Genomic DNA, 14,901 nt, shown 5'->3' with positions numbered 1-14,901 from the left:
TCATAGACAGCAGTCATAGACAGCAGCCATAGACAGCAGCCATAGACAGCAGCCATAGACAGCAGCCATAGACAGCAGCCATAGACAGCAGCCATAGACAGCAGCCATAGACAGGGGGCTGTTGGGATGCATCCTCTTCTTACAGGGCCAGGAGTGTTTCCACACCACATGACCTGATAAATAGCATGTAACTGGGGCCCAGAGGTTCTACCAGGCCAGGGCACATGGACTAGTCCCAGTTCCATTTGTGCCAACTCTTGTATACAGTGCATTCAGAAAGTATTCAGACCCCTTGACTTTTTCCACTTTTTGTTACATTACAGTCTTCTTCTAAAACTGATCAAATATTTTTTTTTATTCCGCAATCTACACACAATACCACATACTGACAAAGATTTAAAGAAAAGGTTTTTCACAATTTTAGTAAATGTATAAAAAAATTGAAAAAATAAATTACTTATTTACATAAGTATTCAGACCCTTTGCTATGATACTCGAAATTGAGCTCTGGTGTGTCCTGTTGCCATTGATCATCCTTGAGTTTCTACAGCTTGATTGGAGAACACAGTGGCCTCCATTATTCTTAAATGGAAGAAGTTTGGAACCACCAAGACTCTTCCTAGAGCTGACCGCCTGATCAAGCTGAGCAATCGGTTGAGAAGGGCCTTGGTCAGGGAGGTGATTAGGAACCCGATGGTCACTCAGTAACTCTTTTGCCTGAATGCCAAGTGTCACATCTGCAGGAAACCTGGCACCATCCCTACGGTGAAGCATGGTGGTGGCAGCATCATGCTGTGGGGATGTTTTTCAGCGGCAGGGACTGGGAGACTAATCGGGATTGAGGCAAAGATGAATCGAGCAAAGTACAGGGAGATCCTTGATGAAAACCTGCTCCAGAGCGCTGAGGACTGGTTCACCTTCCAACAGGACAAAGACCGTAAGCAAACAGCCAAGACAACGCAGGAGTGGCTTCGGGACAAGTCTCTGTATGTCCTTGAGAGCCCAGCCAGAGCCCAGACTTGAACCCAATCTAACATGTCTGGAGAGATCTGACCTGAAAATAGCTGTGCAGCGACGCTCCCCATCCAACCTGACAGAGCTTGAGAGATCTGAAAAGAAGAATGGGAGAAACTCCCCAAAGACATGAATGCCAAGCTTGTAACATCATGCCCAAGAAGACTAGAGGCTGGAATTACTGTTAAAGGTTCTTCAACAAACTGTTGAGTAAAAGTTCTGAATACTTATGTAAACATGATATTTCAGTTTTCTACTTTTAATAAATTAGCAAAAATGTCTAAAAAACATTTTTAGCTTTGTCCCTAAGGGGTAGTGTGTGTAGATTGATGAGGAAAAAAACAATTGAATCAATTTTAGAATAAGGCTGTAACGCAACGAAATGTGGAAAAGGTCAAGGGGTCTGAATACTTTCTGAATGCACTGTATGTCATTGTCACACCAAACAAATTGAGTGTTCGGAACCAACAAGACTTTTCCTAGAGCAGACCGCCCGGCCAAACTGAGCAATCGGTTGATCAGGGAGGGGAGTTAACAATATGCTAAGAAGTTAACAATATACTCTAGTAGAAGCAGATATGGGAGTCAGGATACATATGGGAATTGTATGGGGTTCATTGCTGTGTCAACCTCTTATAATAACACACTGTATGGCTCAGCTAAAACACCATAACATGAGCCATACATGTTTAACATCACGGTTTAACTGTCACTTTACATGTCATATCCAAGACACACACTGACACTGGACTACACACACACACACACACACACACAGAACATCTGTCTAAAGCCCTGAGGCCAGCCACGAAGCTGAAACATTTCCACCTAAATGAAATCCATGACAGATCTCTCAGAGGTCAGAGGTTACGGGTTAAGCCCAAACAGCTTTTCATCACTGACGGGGGGATAAACAACCACCAGAGATTCCAGGATACCAGTTTGGTCTCTCCTCCACCCTAGAAAGCATCGCGAGACCTCTTTACAGTGTGTTGTTTTTACACAACAACAAAAAGCAAGGGACATCATTGTGACTAAAAGACCAACTCGACATGTTTCAAATCCTCACGAGTAGAGGCTCCGAGAAGACAACCACATAAACCTGCTATTAACTTCTATAGTTCTTTCTTCTCATTGACTAATCAAACAGAGAACAGAACAACACCATTAAAAACATTCTGAGGATGATGAGAGTTTTAATTTTTTATTTGACCTTTATTTAACCAGGCAAGTCAGTTAAGAACAAATTCTTATTTTCAATGACGGCCTAGGAACAGTGGGTTAACTGCCTGTTCAGGTGCAGAACGACAGATTTGTACCTTGAACTTGCAACCTTCTGATTGCTAGTCCAAGGCTCTAACCACTAGGCCACCCTGCCGCCCCAGGGTAGCCTAGAGAGTCTCCTGTCCATCATAAAAATGGTTCCAGAAGATCTTGTTGTAAAAAACGAATTTCAGAATCAGATATCACCAGGGAGAGCCAAACCAAGCAATGTGTTCCAAATGGCAGCCTATTCCCTATATAGTGCACTACTTTTGACCAGAACCCTATAGGACCTATGGGCCCTTGTCAAAAGCAGTGCACTATAAAGGAAATAGGGTTCCATTTGGTATGCAGACAAGCTCAGAACGGGAACCAATAACAAGGGAGTCACAAACATTAAGAAGATCTGCTGTATCGAGCTGCTGTATCACTCAACCTAAAACGTTTCATTGACGAAATAAAACTAATTTAACAATCCAAACCTTCTGCCTGATTCCATCTAAAAATACATGGCGTCAATATTGATCATTTACTGAAGATTGAGGCTGACAACATTCCTTTAATTGATATTACACAGTCTTCACAACAGGAAGCAGGAAATACACATTTTGAAATGAACTTCCAAATTACAAAATCATTCGACAAACTTTTGATTTCCGACCCCATAAAAATGTGTAATTGAGGGCCAGTCAGTGGTCAGTCAGTCATAACCTTGAGAGAGATTGGAGGTGATTTTAAAAACGTTCATATCCGTCTCACAGTAGACATAAAGATGATTGGATACCTTAATGGTGATACCTGTGTATGATGGATGGAGTTTGGTTCAAAAGGCTAAGGTGAGGTACATACTGAACCAGCAAGACACAATCCCTCAAATCCTCAACTGTTACAGTCCACTGGCTATCACAGGTTCATGGAGGGAATCCTCAACTCTCAGAGTTCACTGGCTATCACAGGTTCAGAGGGAATCCTCAACTCTCAGAGTCCACTGGCTATCACAGGTTCAGAGGGAATCCTCAACTCTCAGAGTCCACTGGCTATCACAGGTTCATGGAGGGAATCCTCAACTCTCAGAGTCCACTGGCTATCACAGGTTCAGAGGGAATCCTCAACTCTCAGAGTCCACTGGCTATCACGGGTTCATAGAGGGAATCCTCAACTCTCAGAGTCCACTGGCTATCACAGGTTCATAGAGGGAATCCTCGACTCTCAGAGTCCACTGGCTATCACAGGTTCATAGAGGGAATCCTCAACTCTCAGAGTCCACTGGCTATCACAGGTTCATGGAGGGAATCTTCGACTCTCAGAGTCCACTGGCTATCACAGGTTCATAGAGGGAATCCTCAACTCTCAGAGTCCACTGGCTATCACAGGTTCAGAGGGAATCCTCAACTCTCAGAGTCCACTGGCTATCACAGGTTCAGAGGGAATCCTCAACTCTCAGAGTCCACTGGCTATCACAGGTTCATGGAGGGAATCCTCAACTCTCAGAGTCCACTGGCTATCACAGGTTCAGAGGGAATCCTCAACTCTCAGAGTCCACTGGCTATCACAGGTTCAGAGGGAATCCTCAACTCTCAGAGTCCACTGGCTATCACAGGTTCATGGAGGGAATCCTCAACTCTCAGAGTCCACTGGCTATCACAGGTTCATAGAGGGAATCCTCAACTCTCAGAGTCCACTGGCTATCACAGGTTCATGGAGGGAATCCTCAACTCTCAGAGTCCACTGGCTATCACAGGTTCATGGAGGGAATCCTCAACTCTCAGAGTCCACTGGCTATCACAGGTTCAGAGGGAATCCTCAACTCTCAGAGTCCACTGGCTATCACAGGTTCATAGAGGGAATCCTCAACTCTCAGAGTCCACTGGCTATCACAGGTTCATAGAGGGAATCCTCGACTCTCAGAGTCCACTGGCTATCACAGGTTCATAGAGGGAATCCTCAACTCTCAGAGTCCACTGGCTATCACAGGTTCATGGAGGGAATCTTCGACTCTCAGAGTCCACTGGCTATCACAGGTTCATAGAGGGAATCCTCAACTCTCAGATTCCACTGGCTATCACAGGTTCATAGAGGGAATCCTCAACTCTCAGAGTCCACTGGCTATCACAGGTTCATGGAGGGAATCTTCGACTCTCAGAGTCCACTGGCTATCACAGGTTCATAGAGGGAATCCTCAACTCTCAGATTCCACTGGCTATCACAGGTTCATAGAGGGAATCCTCAACTCTCAGAGTCCACTGGCTATCACAGGTTCATAGAGGGAATCCTCAACTCTCAGAGTCCACTGGCTATCACAGGTTCATGGAGGGAATCTTCGACTCTCAGAGTCCACTGGCTATCACAGGTTCATAGAGGGAATCCTCAACTCTCAGAGTCCACTGGCTATCACAGGTTCATAGAGGGAATCCTCAACTCTCAGAGTCCACTGGCTATCACAGGTTCATGGAGGGAATCCTCAACTCTCAGAGTCCACTGGCTATCACAGGTTCATGGAGGGAATCCTCAACTCTACAGCCATATTGATGATTGACAATAGACCGCTGTTGCCAGACGTGGTGGTGTCTTCGGCTGTGTGTGTCAGTGTGTGTAGGCAAAGGGCTGGTCAGTAAACATTTCACAGTAAAGCCTACACTTGATGTGTTCCACACGTGTGATCAAATATGGACATGTAGGTCAGGGTGAAAGGGACCAGGCAATCAGGACAGATAATAAACAGAGTAACAGCAGAGTATGGAGAGGGTGAAAGTGTGTGTGTTTGTGGAGGCAATATGTAGTGTGTGTGTGTGTGTGTGAGTGTGTGTGGAGTCAATATGTATGTGTGAGTGTGTGGGTAGAGTCTAGTGAGTGTGTGGGTAGAGTCTAGTGAGTGTGTGGGTAGAGTATAGTGAGTGTGTGGGTAGAGTCTAGTGAGTGTGTGGGTAGAGTCTAGTGAGTGTGTGGGTAGAGTCTAGTGAGTGTGTGGGTAGAGTCTAGTGAGTGTGTGGGTAGAGTCTAGTGAGTGTGTGGGTAGAGTCTAGTGAGTGTGTGGGTAGAGTCTAGTGAGTGTGTGGGTAGAGTCTAGTGAGTGTGTGGGTAGAGTCTAGTGAGTGTGTGGGTAGAGTCTAGTGAGTGTGTGGGTAGAGTCTAGTGAGTGTGTGGGTAGAGTCTAGTGAGTGTGTGGGTAGAGTCTAGTGAGTGGGTGGGTAGAGTATAGTGAGTGTGCGGGTAGAGTATAGAGAGTGTGCGGGTAGAGTATAGTGAGTGTGCGGGTAGAGTATAGTGAGTGTGCGGGTAGAGTCTAGTGAGTGTGCGGGTAGAGTATAGTGAGTGTGCGGGTAGAGTATAGTGAGTGTGTGGGTAGAGTCTAGTGAGTGTGTGCGGGTAGAGTATAGTGAGTGTGTGGGTAGAGTCTAGTGAGTGTGTGCGGGTAGAGTATAGTGAGTGTGCGGGTAGAGTATAGTGAGTGTGCGGGTAGAGTATAGTGAGTGTGCGGGTAGAGTATAGTGAGTGTGCGGGTAGAGTATAGTGAGTGTGTGGGTAGAGTATAGTGAGTATGTGGGTAGAGTATAGTGAGTGTGTGTAGAGTATAGTGAGTGTGTGGGTAGAGTATAGTGAGTGTGTGTAGAGTATAGTGAGTGTGTGGGTAGAGTATAGTGAGTGTGTGGGTAGAGTATAGTGAGTGTGTGGGTAGAGTATAGTGAGTATGTGGGTAGAGTATAGTGAGTATGTGGGTAGAGTATAGTGAGTGTGCATATAGTCAGTGTAAGTAGAGTCAGTCCTGGTGGTCATTTGATTAACTGTTCATCAGTATTATGTTTTGGGGGTAGAACATTTTCAGGTGGCTAATATGTCCCAAATGGTACCATATTCCCTATATAGTGCACTACTTTAAACCAGAACCCTATTCCCTATATAGTGCACTACTTTAGAACAGAGCCTAATTCCCTATATAGTGCATTACTTTAGACCAGAGCCCTATTCCCTATATAGTGCACTACTTTAGACCAGAACCCTATTCCCTATATAGTGCACTACTTTAGACCAGAGCTCTATTCCCTATATAGTGCATTACCTTAGACCAGAGCTCTATTCCCTATATAGTGCATTACCTTAGACCAGAGCCCTATTCCCTATATAGTGCACTACTTTAGACCAGAGCCCTATTCCCTATATAGTGCACTACTTTAGACCAGAGCCCTATTCCCTATATAGTGCACTACTTTAGACCAGAGCCCTATTCCCTATATAGTGCACTACTTTAGACCAGAGCCCTATTCCCTATATAGTTAACTTCTTTAGACCAGAGCCCTATTCCCTATATAGTGCACTACTTTAGACCAGAGCCCTATTCCCTATATAGTGCACTACTTTAGACCAGAGCCCTATTCCCTATATAGTGCACCTCTTTAGACCAGAGCCCTATTCCCTATATAGTGCACTACTTTAGAACAGAGCCTAATTCCCTTTATAGTACATTACCTTAGACCAGATCCCTATTCCCTATATAGTGCACTACTTTAGACCAGAGCCCTATTCCCTATGTAGTGCACTACTTTAGACCAGAGGGATTAGGGTGCATTTTGGGACTGACCCAGCCTAGGTAGGGAAGGGAATGTAAAATAAATCAAAATAAATCGAATGAACCCAAATGGATCAATTAAAAGGCCTACATGAAAAACTAAATGTAGCCCGATGGTCTAAACATAATATTGAATGCTTCATCGCCCTCTCTCCATCCCGGACCTATTGGCGTGGATTCCTCAGTCCAGTATTCCCAGATGATCGTGCTCTGGCTGAGATAAAGAATATTGCTCCCTCTCGGGATATTGGTTTCAGCGCGTGCCTGTGCCTCCCCGCCCCAGCTCCTTCAGACATACACAACAGATGTTACCGGAGTATTAAGGAGGTCATGGTGCCGGAGACACACACACGCGCGCGCACACACACACACACACACACACACACACACACACACACACACACACACACACACACACACACACACACGAGGAAGGATTTGACAGCTCTAAATCGACAGGTCGTGATAGAGATAGCCTTCATTATCATAACATCTGTGAAGCTCACTTCTACACGTTTCGCAATTCGGGATACATCTCTGGTTCATGTCAATACCATTGTTTTTCCACTTTTTTTTTTAACTACGTTCCATTATTTTCTTTCCCTTAAAAGTATTACCATACAATTAAATTAATTAAATTAATTAAATTAAATCTACAAGTATCCTATTCATTTGGTTTATGTATTTATTTCATAGTGCGAAAATGGCATTACCAGTTATTGATGTAAACATCACGATACCGACGGGTGTTTAATTTTAATCTCTCGAAACACTTCTATGCACTGACATTTCTTTCTGCGTAAAATATGCTAAATATATACATGCGCCTACTTACCTTTAAAGCAGAACGCCGTCCACAGGTAAACAGCGGTACATACATATCCAAAACACTTCCGATGACGCATCGTACTTGTGGAATTAGAATCCGTCGTCTGCGTGCAGAGATCAAACTTCGGCTCGAGGAGGACGCTGCGACTCTTCTTACAGACGCTGGATGTACCTTTGACGCGCGCACTCTCTCTCTCTCTCTCTCTCTCTCGTTGTTAGAGAGCGCAATGAAAGTGGAAATCCATTTAGCGTTTGTAAACTGTCACAACTTCACTAAATTCAAACGCAGAAGCACAAATTATTCTCTCTCTGTCGTTGCCTTTTCTCATTCATTCCCTTTCACTCTCTATTTATTAGTAAGGAACTCCGGACGCGGGGACAAACGTTTGGTCCACAGCTCAGTCAATTCACCTCGTTTCCGATCACGGTGGACAGGAAAGCCTACAAGCACCGTTCTCCAGCTGATACTGGATGACACAACCAGCTGTGCCAGTGCATGCCAGTGTGCCCTCTTGGTAAATCGGTCGCGTTCCGCTGCTCAAACGTTGCACGCTTCAACCAGTGTCACGTGATCAACCGTGTCATCAACTGACAGATTGAGAAGCAGCAGCTACGGTACTCTTCCTGGGGTCCACATAAAAACACTAAACAAGACAAGTAACAAAAACACTAATACACTGACAAGGACAGTCACACACATAAAATACAACGATATACAAACAATACAACAACCCAAAAGTTCCCATGTCATTGTATTTAGGCTCTACTTTGGGTGACAAAAATACCAAACTTTGAAGAATTTTTGCAAATCCAATCAGTTTTCCACATTGATTCAACATCACATTTAATTTTTTAGGTGAAATCAAATCAAATGTTATTTTATTGGTCAAGTACACATATTTAGCACATATTTAGATGTAATTGCAGGTGTAGTGAAATGCCTGTGTTCCCAGCTCCAACAGTGCAATAGTATCTAACATTTCACAACATACACAAATCGAAAAGTAAAAGAATGGAATTAAAAAATATATAAATATTAGGACGAGCAACGTCGGTGTGACATTAACTAAAATACTTATGCAATAAGGCTCCTCGGGGGTTTGTGGTATATGACCAATATACCACGGCTAAGGGCTGTTCTATGCACGACGCAACGTGGAGTGCCTGGACACAGCCCTTAGCCTTGCTATATTGGCAATATACCACGAACCCCCGAGGTGTCTCATTGCTGTTATAAACTGGTTACCAAAGTAATTATAGCAGGAAAAACAAATGTTTTGTCATACCCGTGGTATACGGTCTGATATACCACAGCTGTCAGCCAATCAGCATTCAGGGTTCAAACCACCCAGTTTATAAAGTAGAATAGAATACAGTATATACATATGAGTAAAGCAGTATGTAAACATTATTAAAGTGACTAGTGTTCCATTACTAAAGTGACCAGTAATTCCATGTCTATGTATGTAGGGCAGCAGCCACTAAGGTGCAGGGTTGAGTAACTGGGCGGTGATGGTTATTTAACAGTCTGATGGCCTTGATAAAGAGGCTGTTTTTCGGTCTCTCGTTCCCTGCGGTGATGCACCTGTACTGACCTCTCCTTCTGGATGATAGCACAGTGAACACACCGTGGCTCAGGTTGTTGATGTCTTTGATGATCTTTTGGCCTTCCTGTGACATCAGGTGCTGTAGGTGTCCTGGAGGGCAGGTAGTGTCCCCCTGGTGATGCGTTGGGCAGACCGCACCACCCTCTGTATTGCCCTGCGGTGGCGGGCGGTGCAGTTGTCGTACCAGGCGGTGATACAGCCCGACAGGATACTCTAAATTGTGCATCTGTAAACGTTTGTGAGGGTCTTAGAAGCCAAGTCAGATTTCTTCTACCTCCTAATGTTGGTGTGGGTGGACCATTTCAGATTGTCAGCGATGTGTACGCCGAGGAACTTTAAGCTTTCCACCTTCTCCGCTGCGGCGCCATTGACGTGGACAGGGGCATGATCCCTCTGCTATTTCCTGAAGTCCAAGCTCAGCTCAGGTCCTTCGTTTTGTTGACGTTGAGGGAGAGGTTATTTTCCTGACACCACTCCACCATGGTCCTCACCTCCTCCCTGCAGGGTGTTACCATTGTTGGTAATCACACCTACTACTGTTGTGTCGTCTGCAAACTTGATGTTTGAGTTGGAAGCGTGCATGGCCATGCAGTCATGGGTGAACAGGGAGTACATGAGGGGGCTGAGCACGCACCCTTGTGGGGCCCCAGTGTTGAGGTTTAGCGAAGTGGAGGTGTTGTTTCCTACCTTCACCACCTGGGGGCGGCCCGTCAGAATGTCAAGGACCCAGTTGCACAGGGCGTGGTTCAGATGAGCTTGGAGGATAATATGTGTTGAAGGCTGAGCTATAGTCCATCAACAGCATTCTGACGTAGGTATTCCTCTTGTCCAGATGGGTTAGGGCAGTGTGCAGTGCGATTGCGATTGCATCTTCTGTGGATCTATTGGGGCGGTAAGCGAATTGAAGGGGGTCTAGGATGTCAGGTAAGGTAGAGGTGATATGATCCTTAACGAGCGAGAGTCATTTAGTTCAGGTACCTTTGCTTTCTTGTGTACAGGAATGAAGACATGGAAACAACGTTGATTCAACCAGTTTTTGCCCACTGGGTTTCTCCCTCTGTCTTTTTTAAAATCTTCCCCTCAATTCCATATTCACCGTCTCTCCATTCCTTCTATCCACCTTTCTACCCCTCTCCCTCTCTCCCCCTGTCTCCCCCTGTCTCCCTCTCTCCCCCCCTCTCTCTCCCTCTCTCCCCGTATCCCCGTCTCCCTCTCTCCCTTCCTCTCTCTCCCTCTCTCCCCCTGTCTCCCTCTCTCCCCCCCTCTCTCTCCGTCTCCCCGTCTCCCCCTGTCTCCCCCTGTCTCCCTCTCTTCCCCCCTCTCTCTCCCTCTCTCCCTCTCTCCCCGTCTCCCTCTCTCCCCCTCTCTCTCCCTCTCTCCCTCTCTCCCCCCCTCTCTCCCTTCCTCTCTCTCTCTCTCTCTCTCTCTCCCCCTTTCTCCCCTCTCTCCCCTCTCCCCCTCTCTCCCTTCCTCTCTCTCCCCTGTCTCCCTCTCTCTCCCTCTCTCCCTCTCTCCCCCCTCTCTCCCTTCCTCTCTCTCCCCTGTCTCCCTCTCTCTCCCTCTCTCCCTCTCTCTCCCTCTCTTCTCCCTCTCTCCCTTCCCCTCTCTCTTCCCTTTCTTTCTGTTGTCTCAGTCTACATCCACAAGTATTGCACAAATGTCTCTCATCATCATCCTCCTCTGCCTGTAAAAAGTGCACTGCTTCAGTTCTGTCTGGTCTCACCCTGCATGTACAAGCGGCTGGCCATCACCTAGCATCACATCAGCGCCCCCTCGGCTGGGCCGACGGAGGCCACATCCCATATTGTACCCTAATCCCTATGAAATGCACTTCATTTGACCAGGCACAATAGCGAATAAGGCTGCATCTGGGACTGAAGAGTTAAAGGGGAGATTTGAGGGCCGTTGGAGAGGACAGTACGTGATGAGTTGGCTCATTATTAGGACTTGTATTCTGGCCGCGTCCTCTTGAACTTTGTCCCCGTCAGGTCAGCAGATCGGTACATTATCGCAGTACAGCCAACCTTCTTCTTGACGTGGATCGTCTGGATGTTGTTGTAGAACTAGGGACATCTTCTAAGAAGTGGCCTGGATGGTTTATGACATGCCTTTTCATTTAGATTTCAAGATCTCTTAAAACAAGAGTTCAATCAGGGAAAATAAGGGAATTCCCTACAATATCTGGACAGCGCAGGCCTCCGTTCAAAATAAAATGTTATCTCAATAGGATCAATGTTATGTGAAATAAAGTATAAATGATTGCAAAATAAATAAATGACTTTTTCAGGACCTCGAAAGACTTCACACGACCCACACAAAAGGCAAAATAGAGGAATGGAGGAAAGAAATGTATTTTTCAAGCCCTGGAGAAGACCTCTTGGAGAGGAGGACACCACAGCAGCCATGCAGACTGCAGACAGTGACACTGAAATGAGACTGACCTTGTTCACCCTGAAGACAGCCTTTCTGGACCATCTAATAGTATCACTTCTCTGCTGCCATCCACACCTGCTCACTCAGAACGCCTCTCTCTCTCTGAAACACAGATAGAAACATGTCTATCCAACCCACACCTGCTCTCTCAGAACCCCTCTCTCTCTGAAACACAGAGAAACATGTCTATCCAACCCACACCTGCTCTCTCAGAACCCCTCTCTCTCTCTGAAACACAGACAGAAACATGTCTATCCAACCCACACCTGCTCTCTCAGAACCCCTCTCTCTCTGAAACACAGACATAAACATGTCTATCCCATCCACACCTGCTCTCTCAGAACCCCTCTCTCTCTCTGAAACACAGACAGAAACATGTCTATCCCCCCACACCTGCTCTCTCAGAACCCCTCTCTCTCTCTGAAACACAGACAGAAACATGTCTATCCCACCCACACCTGCTCTCTCAGAACCCCTCTCTCTCTGAAACACAGATAGAAACATGTCTATCCCATCCACACCTGCTCTCTCAGAACCCCTCTCTCTCTGAAACACAGAGAAACATGTCTCTCCCATCCACACCTGCTCTCTCAGAACCCCTCTCTCTCTGAAACACAGAGAAACATGTCTCTCCCATCCACACCTGCTCTCTCAGAACCCCTCTCTCTCTGAAACACAGAGAAACATGTCTCTCCCATCCACACCTGCTCTCTCAGAACCCCTCTCTCTCTCTGAAACACAGATAGAAACATGTCTATCCCATCCACACCTGCTCTCTCAGAACCCCTCTCTCTCTGAAACACAGACAGTCAGAAACATGTCTATAGCAGTGACAAGGTGTGTGTGTACCCGTGTGTGTGTGTGCTACAAGCAGACAGACAAACAGAGTGACAGACAGACAGGCAGACAGACAGTCAATCAGACAGACAGACAGAGCGACAGACAGACAAGCAGACAGACAGAGCGACAGACAGACAGGCAGACAGACAGAGAGGCAGACAGTCAATCAGACAGACAGACAGAGCGACAGACAGACAAGCAGACAGACAGAGCAACAGACAGACAGGCAGACAGACAGAGAGGCAGATAGACAGGCAGACAGTCAATCAGACAGGCAGGCAGACAGACAGACAGACAGAGACACACTGTCTTCCATATCTTCCTGTATCAGATCATGATTCTTTACCACAGGTGGATTGTTACTGTGGGTGACAGCCAACGAACTACATCCCAGCCTGAAACAACAGACTAACTGTCATATGTACATTCCTTCTCCAGGCCTGGTTATGTAGAACAGCGTTGCAGAGAGGTTGTTTGTGAAATATCAATGAGTTTTGTCGGAAAGACTGAGGCGTCTGCCGCGTAATTATGGAAGAGGGGTTGACAGCTAGGAATATCTAGAGGTGCTGCTGAAAAATAACATCACACACACCTGTCTCCCTGTCTCAGATCTCCAGCATGGAATATTAAACAGTAGATTGATGTCAGACTACTCAGAGACAAGATGGAGTCCATCCCTCCTTCTTTCATATTAACATGACACACTTCAAAACATCAGTTAGTCCCAAATTTTTGTTTATTTGACCTTTATTTTACTAGGCAAGTCAGTTAAGAACAAATTCCTATTTTCAATGACGGCCTAGGAACAGTGGGTTAACTTGTCAGCTCAGGGGTTTGAACTTGCAACCTTCTGGTTACTAGTCCAACGCTCTAACCACTAGACCACCCTGCCGCAGTCACTCAATATGCTGAAGATACTTTGGGGGAATGTTTAACTTTTACAATACTAACGTCTCAGTGTAATTATTATGACCAAAAGGTGATCAATGACTCATGGAAATAGGAATACAGATAAGACACTATAGAAATAGACACCATAGAAATAGACACCATAGAAATAGACACCATAGAAATAGACACTACAGAAATAGACACCATAGAAATAGACACTACAGGAATAGACACCATAAAAATAGACACCATAGAAATAGACATCATAGAAATAGACACCATAGAAATAGACACTATAGAAATAGACACCATAGAAATAGACACCATAGAAATAGACACCATAGAAATAGACACTACAGAAATAGCCACCATAGAAATAGCCACCATAGAAATAGACACTACAGAAATAGACACCATAGAAATAGACACTGCAGATATAGACACCATAAAAATAGACACCATAGAAATAGACACTACAGGAATAGACACCATAGAAATAGACACCATAGAAATAGACATCATAGAAACAGACATCATAGAAATAGACACCATAGAAAGACACCATAGTAATGTGCCACCGTCCGCCCCAACTTCACTAAGCGATAAATGGACAGACTCCTTACCTTTGTCTTTGCTGCTCTCTGCTGGTCAAAATATGAAAGAGTGCTAACTGTGGCCCTCTTGTGGTGAGAAAGGAACATTACAATCAAACAGTTGATCAGCCATTGTTTTGTTTAATATGATTTAGTTAAACACATGAGACCCTTACATTGACCAGGTTTATTTCCAATACAATATTACACAACAAGTTGCAACATGTGAAAGAAAAGAGAGCTAGAGAATGTGTGTGTGTGTGTGTGTGTGTGTGTGTGTGTGTGTGTGTGTGTGTGTGTGTGTGTGTGTGTGTGTGTGTGTGTGTGTGTGTGTGTGTGTGTGTGTGTGTGTGTGTGTGTGTGTGTGTGTGTGTGTGTGTGTGTGTGTGTGTGTGTGTGTGTGTGTGTGGTGTGTGTGTGTGTGTGTGTGTATGTGTGTGTGTGTGTGTGTGTGTGTGTGTGTGTGTGTGTGTGTGTGTGTGTGTGTGTGTGTGTGTGTGTGTGTGTGTGTGTGTGTGTGTGTGTGTGTGTGTGTGTGTTTGGTGTGTGTGTGTGGTGTGTGTGTGTGTGTGTGTGTGTGTGTGTGTGTGTGTGTGTGTGTGTGTGTGTGTGTGTGTGTGTGTGTGTGGTGTGTGTGTGTGTGTGTGTGTGTGTGTGTGTGTGTGTGTGTGTGTGTGTGTGTGTGTGTGTGTGTGTGTGTGTGTGTGTGTGTGTGTGTGTGTGTGTGTGTGTGTGTGTGTGCAACATTGTGCATAAGAAGAATCCTGAATGTGTCGTTGGTATGTGCTGACTGACGACAGGAAAGAACATTTAGCAGGCAGGTGACATTGTACATTTCTAACGTGAACCGACATAAATATATTCAAAT

The 14,901-nt window shown here is 45.4% G+C and overlaps 2 protein-coding genes across 3 annotated transcripts in view; both read right to left on the bottom strand.

The window, feature by feature from the left end:
• LOC135536110 (neuronal acetylcholine receptor subunit alpha-7-like) overlaps positions 1-7,862 on the bottom strand; it is an 80,741-nt gene extending 72,879 nt beyond the window's left edge. Inside the window, exon 1 of one of the 2 annotated variants that reach the window (XM_064962499.1) lies at positions 7,677-7,862. In XM_064962499.1, coding sequence (XP_064818571.1) covers positions 7,677-7,746 — 70 coding nt within the window. In that variant the 5' untranslated portion in view covers positions 7,747-7,862. Of the gene's footprint in view, positions 1-6,932; positions 7,013-7,676 lie in introns of those variants that run through there. The other variant, XM_064962500.1, reaches the window with a different exon arrangement.
• A 6,502-nt stretch (positions 7,863-14,364) lies between these two features.
• Positions 14,365-14,901, bottom strand: part of LOC135536111 (neuronal acetylcholine receptor subunit non-alpha-3) — a 35,538-nt gene continuing 35,001 nt past the window's right edge. The window contains exon 10 of the mRNA XM_064962504.1: positions 14,365-14,901. This exon is cut by the window's right edge and continues 2,402 nt beyond it. The gene's annotated coding sequence lies outside the window, so the exon portion shown is untranslated.

The sequence above is a fragment of the Oncorhynchus masou genome, unplaced genomic scaffold (genome assembly GCF_036934945.1).
Source record: "Oncorhynchus masou masou isolate Uvic2021 unplaced genomic scaffold, UVic_Omas_1.1 unplaced_scaffold_558, whole genome shotgun sequence".
Taxonomy (NCBI): domain Eukaryota; kingdom Metazoa; phylum Chordata; class Actinopteri; order Salmoniformes; family Salmonidae; genus Oncorhynchus; species Oncorhynchus masou.
Note: the sequence above shows the minus strand (reverse complement) of the source record. Positions and strands in the feature narration are given on the sequence as shown.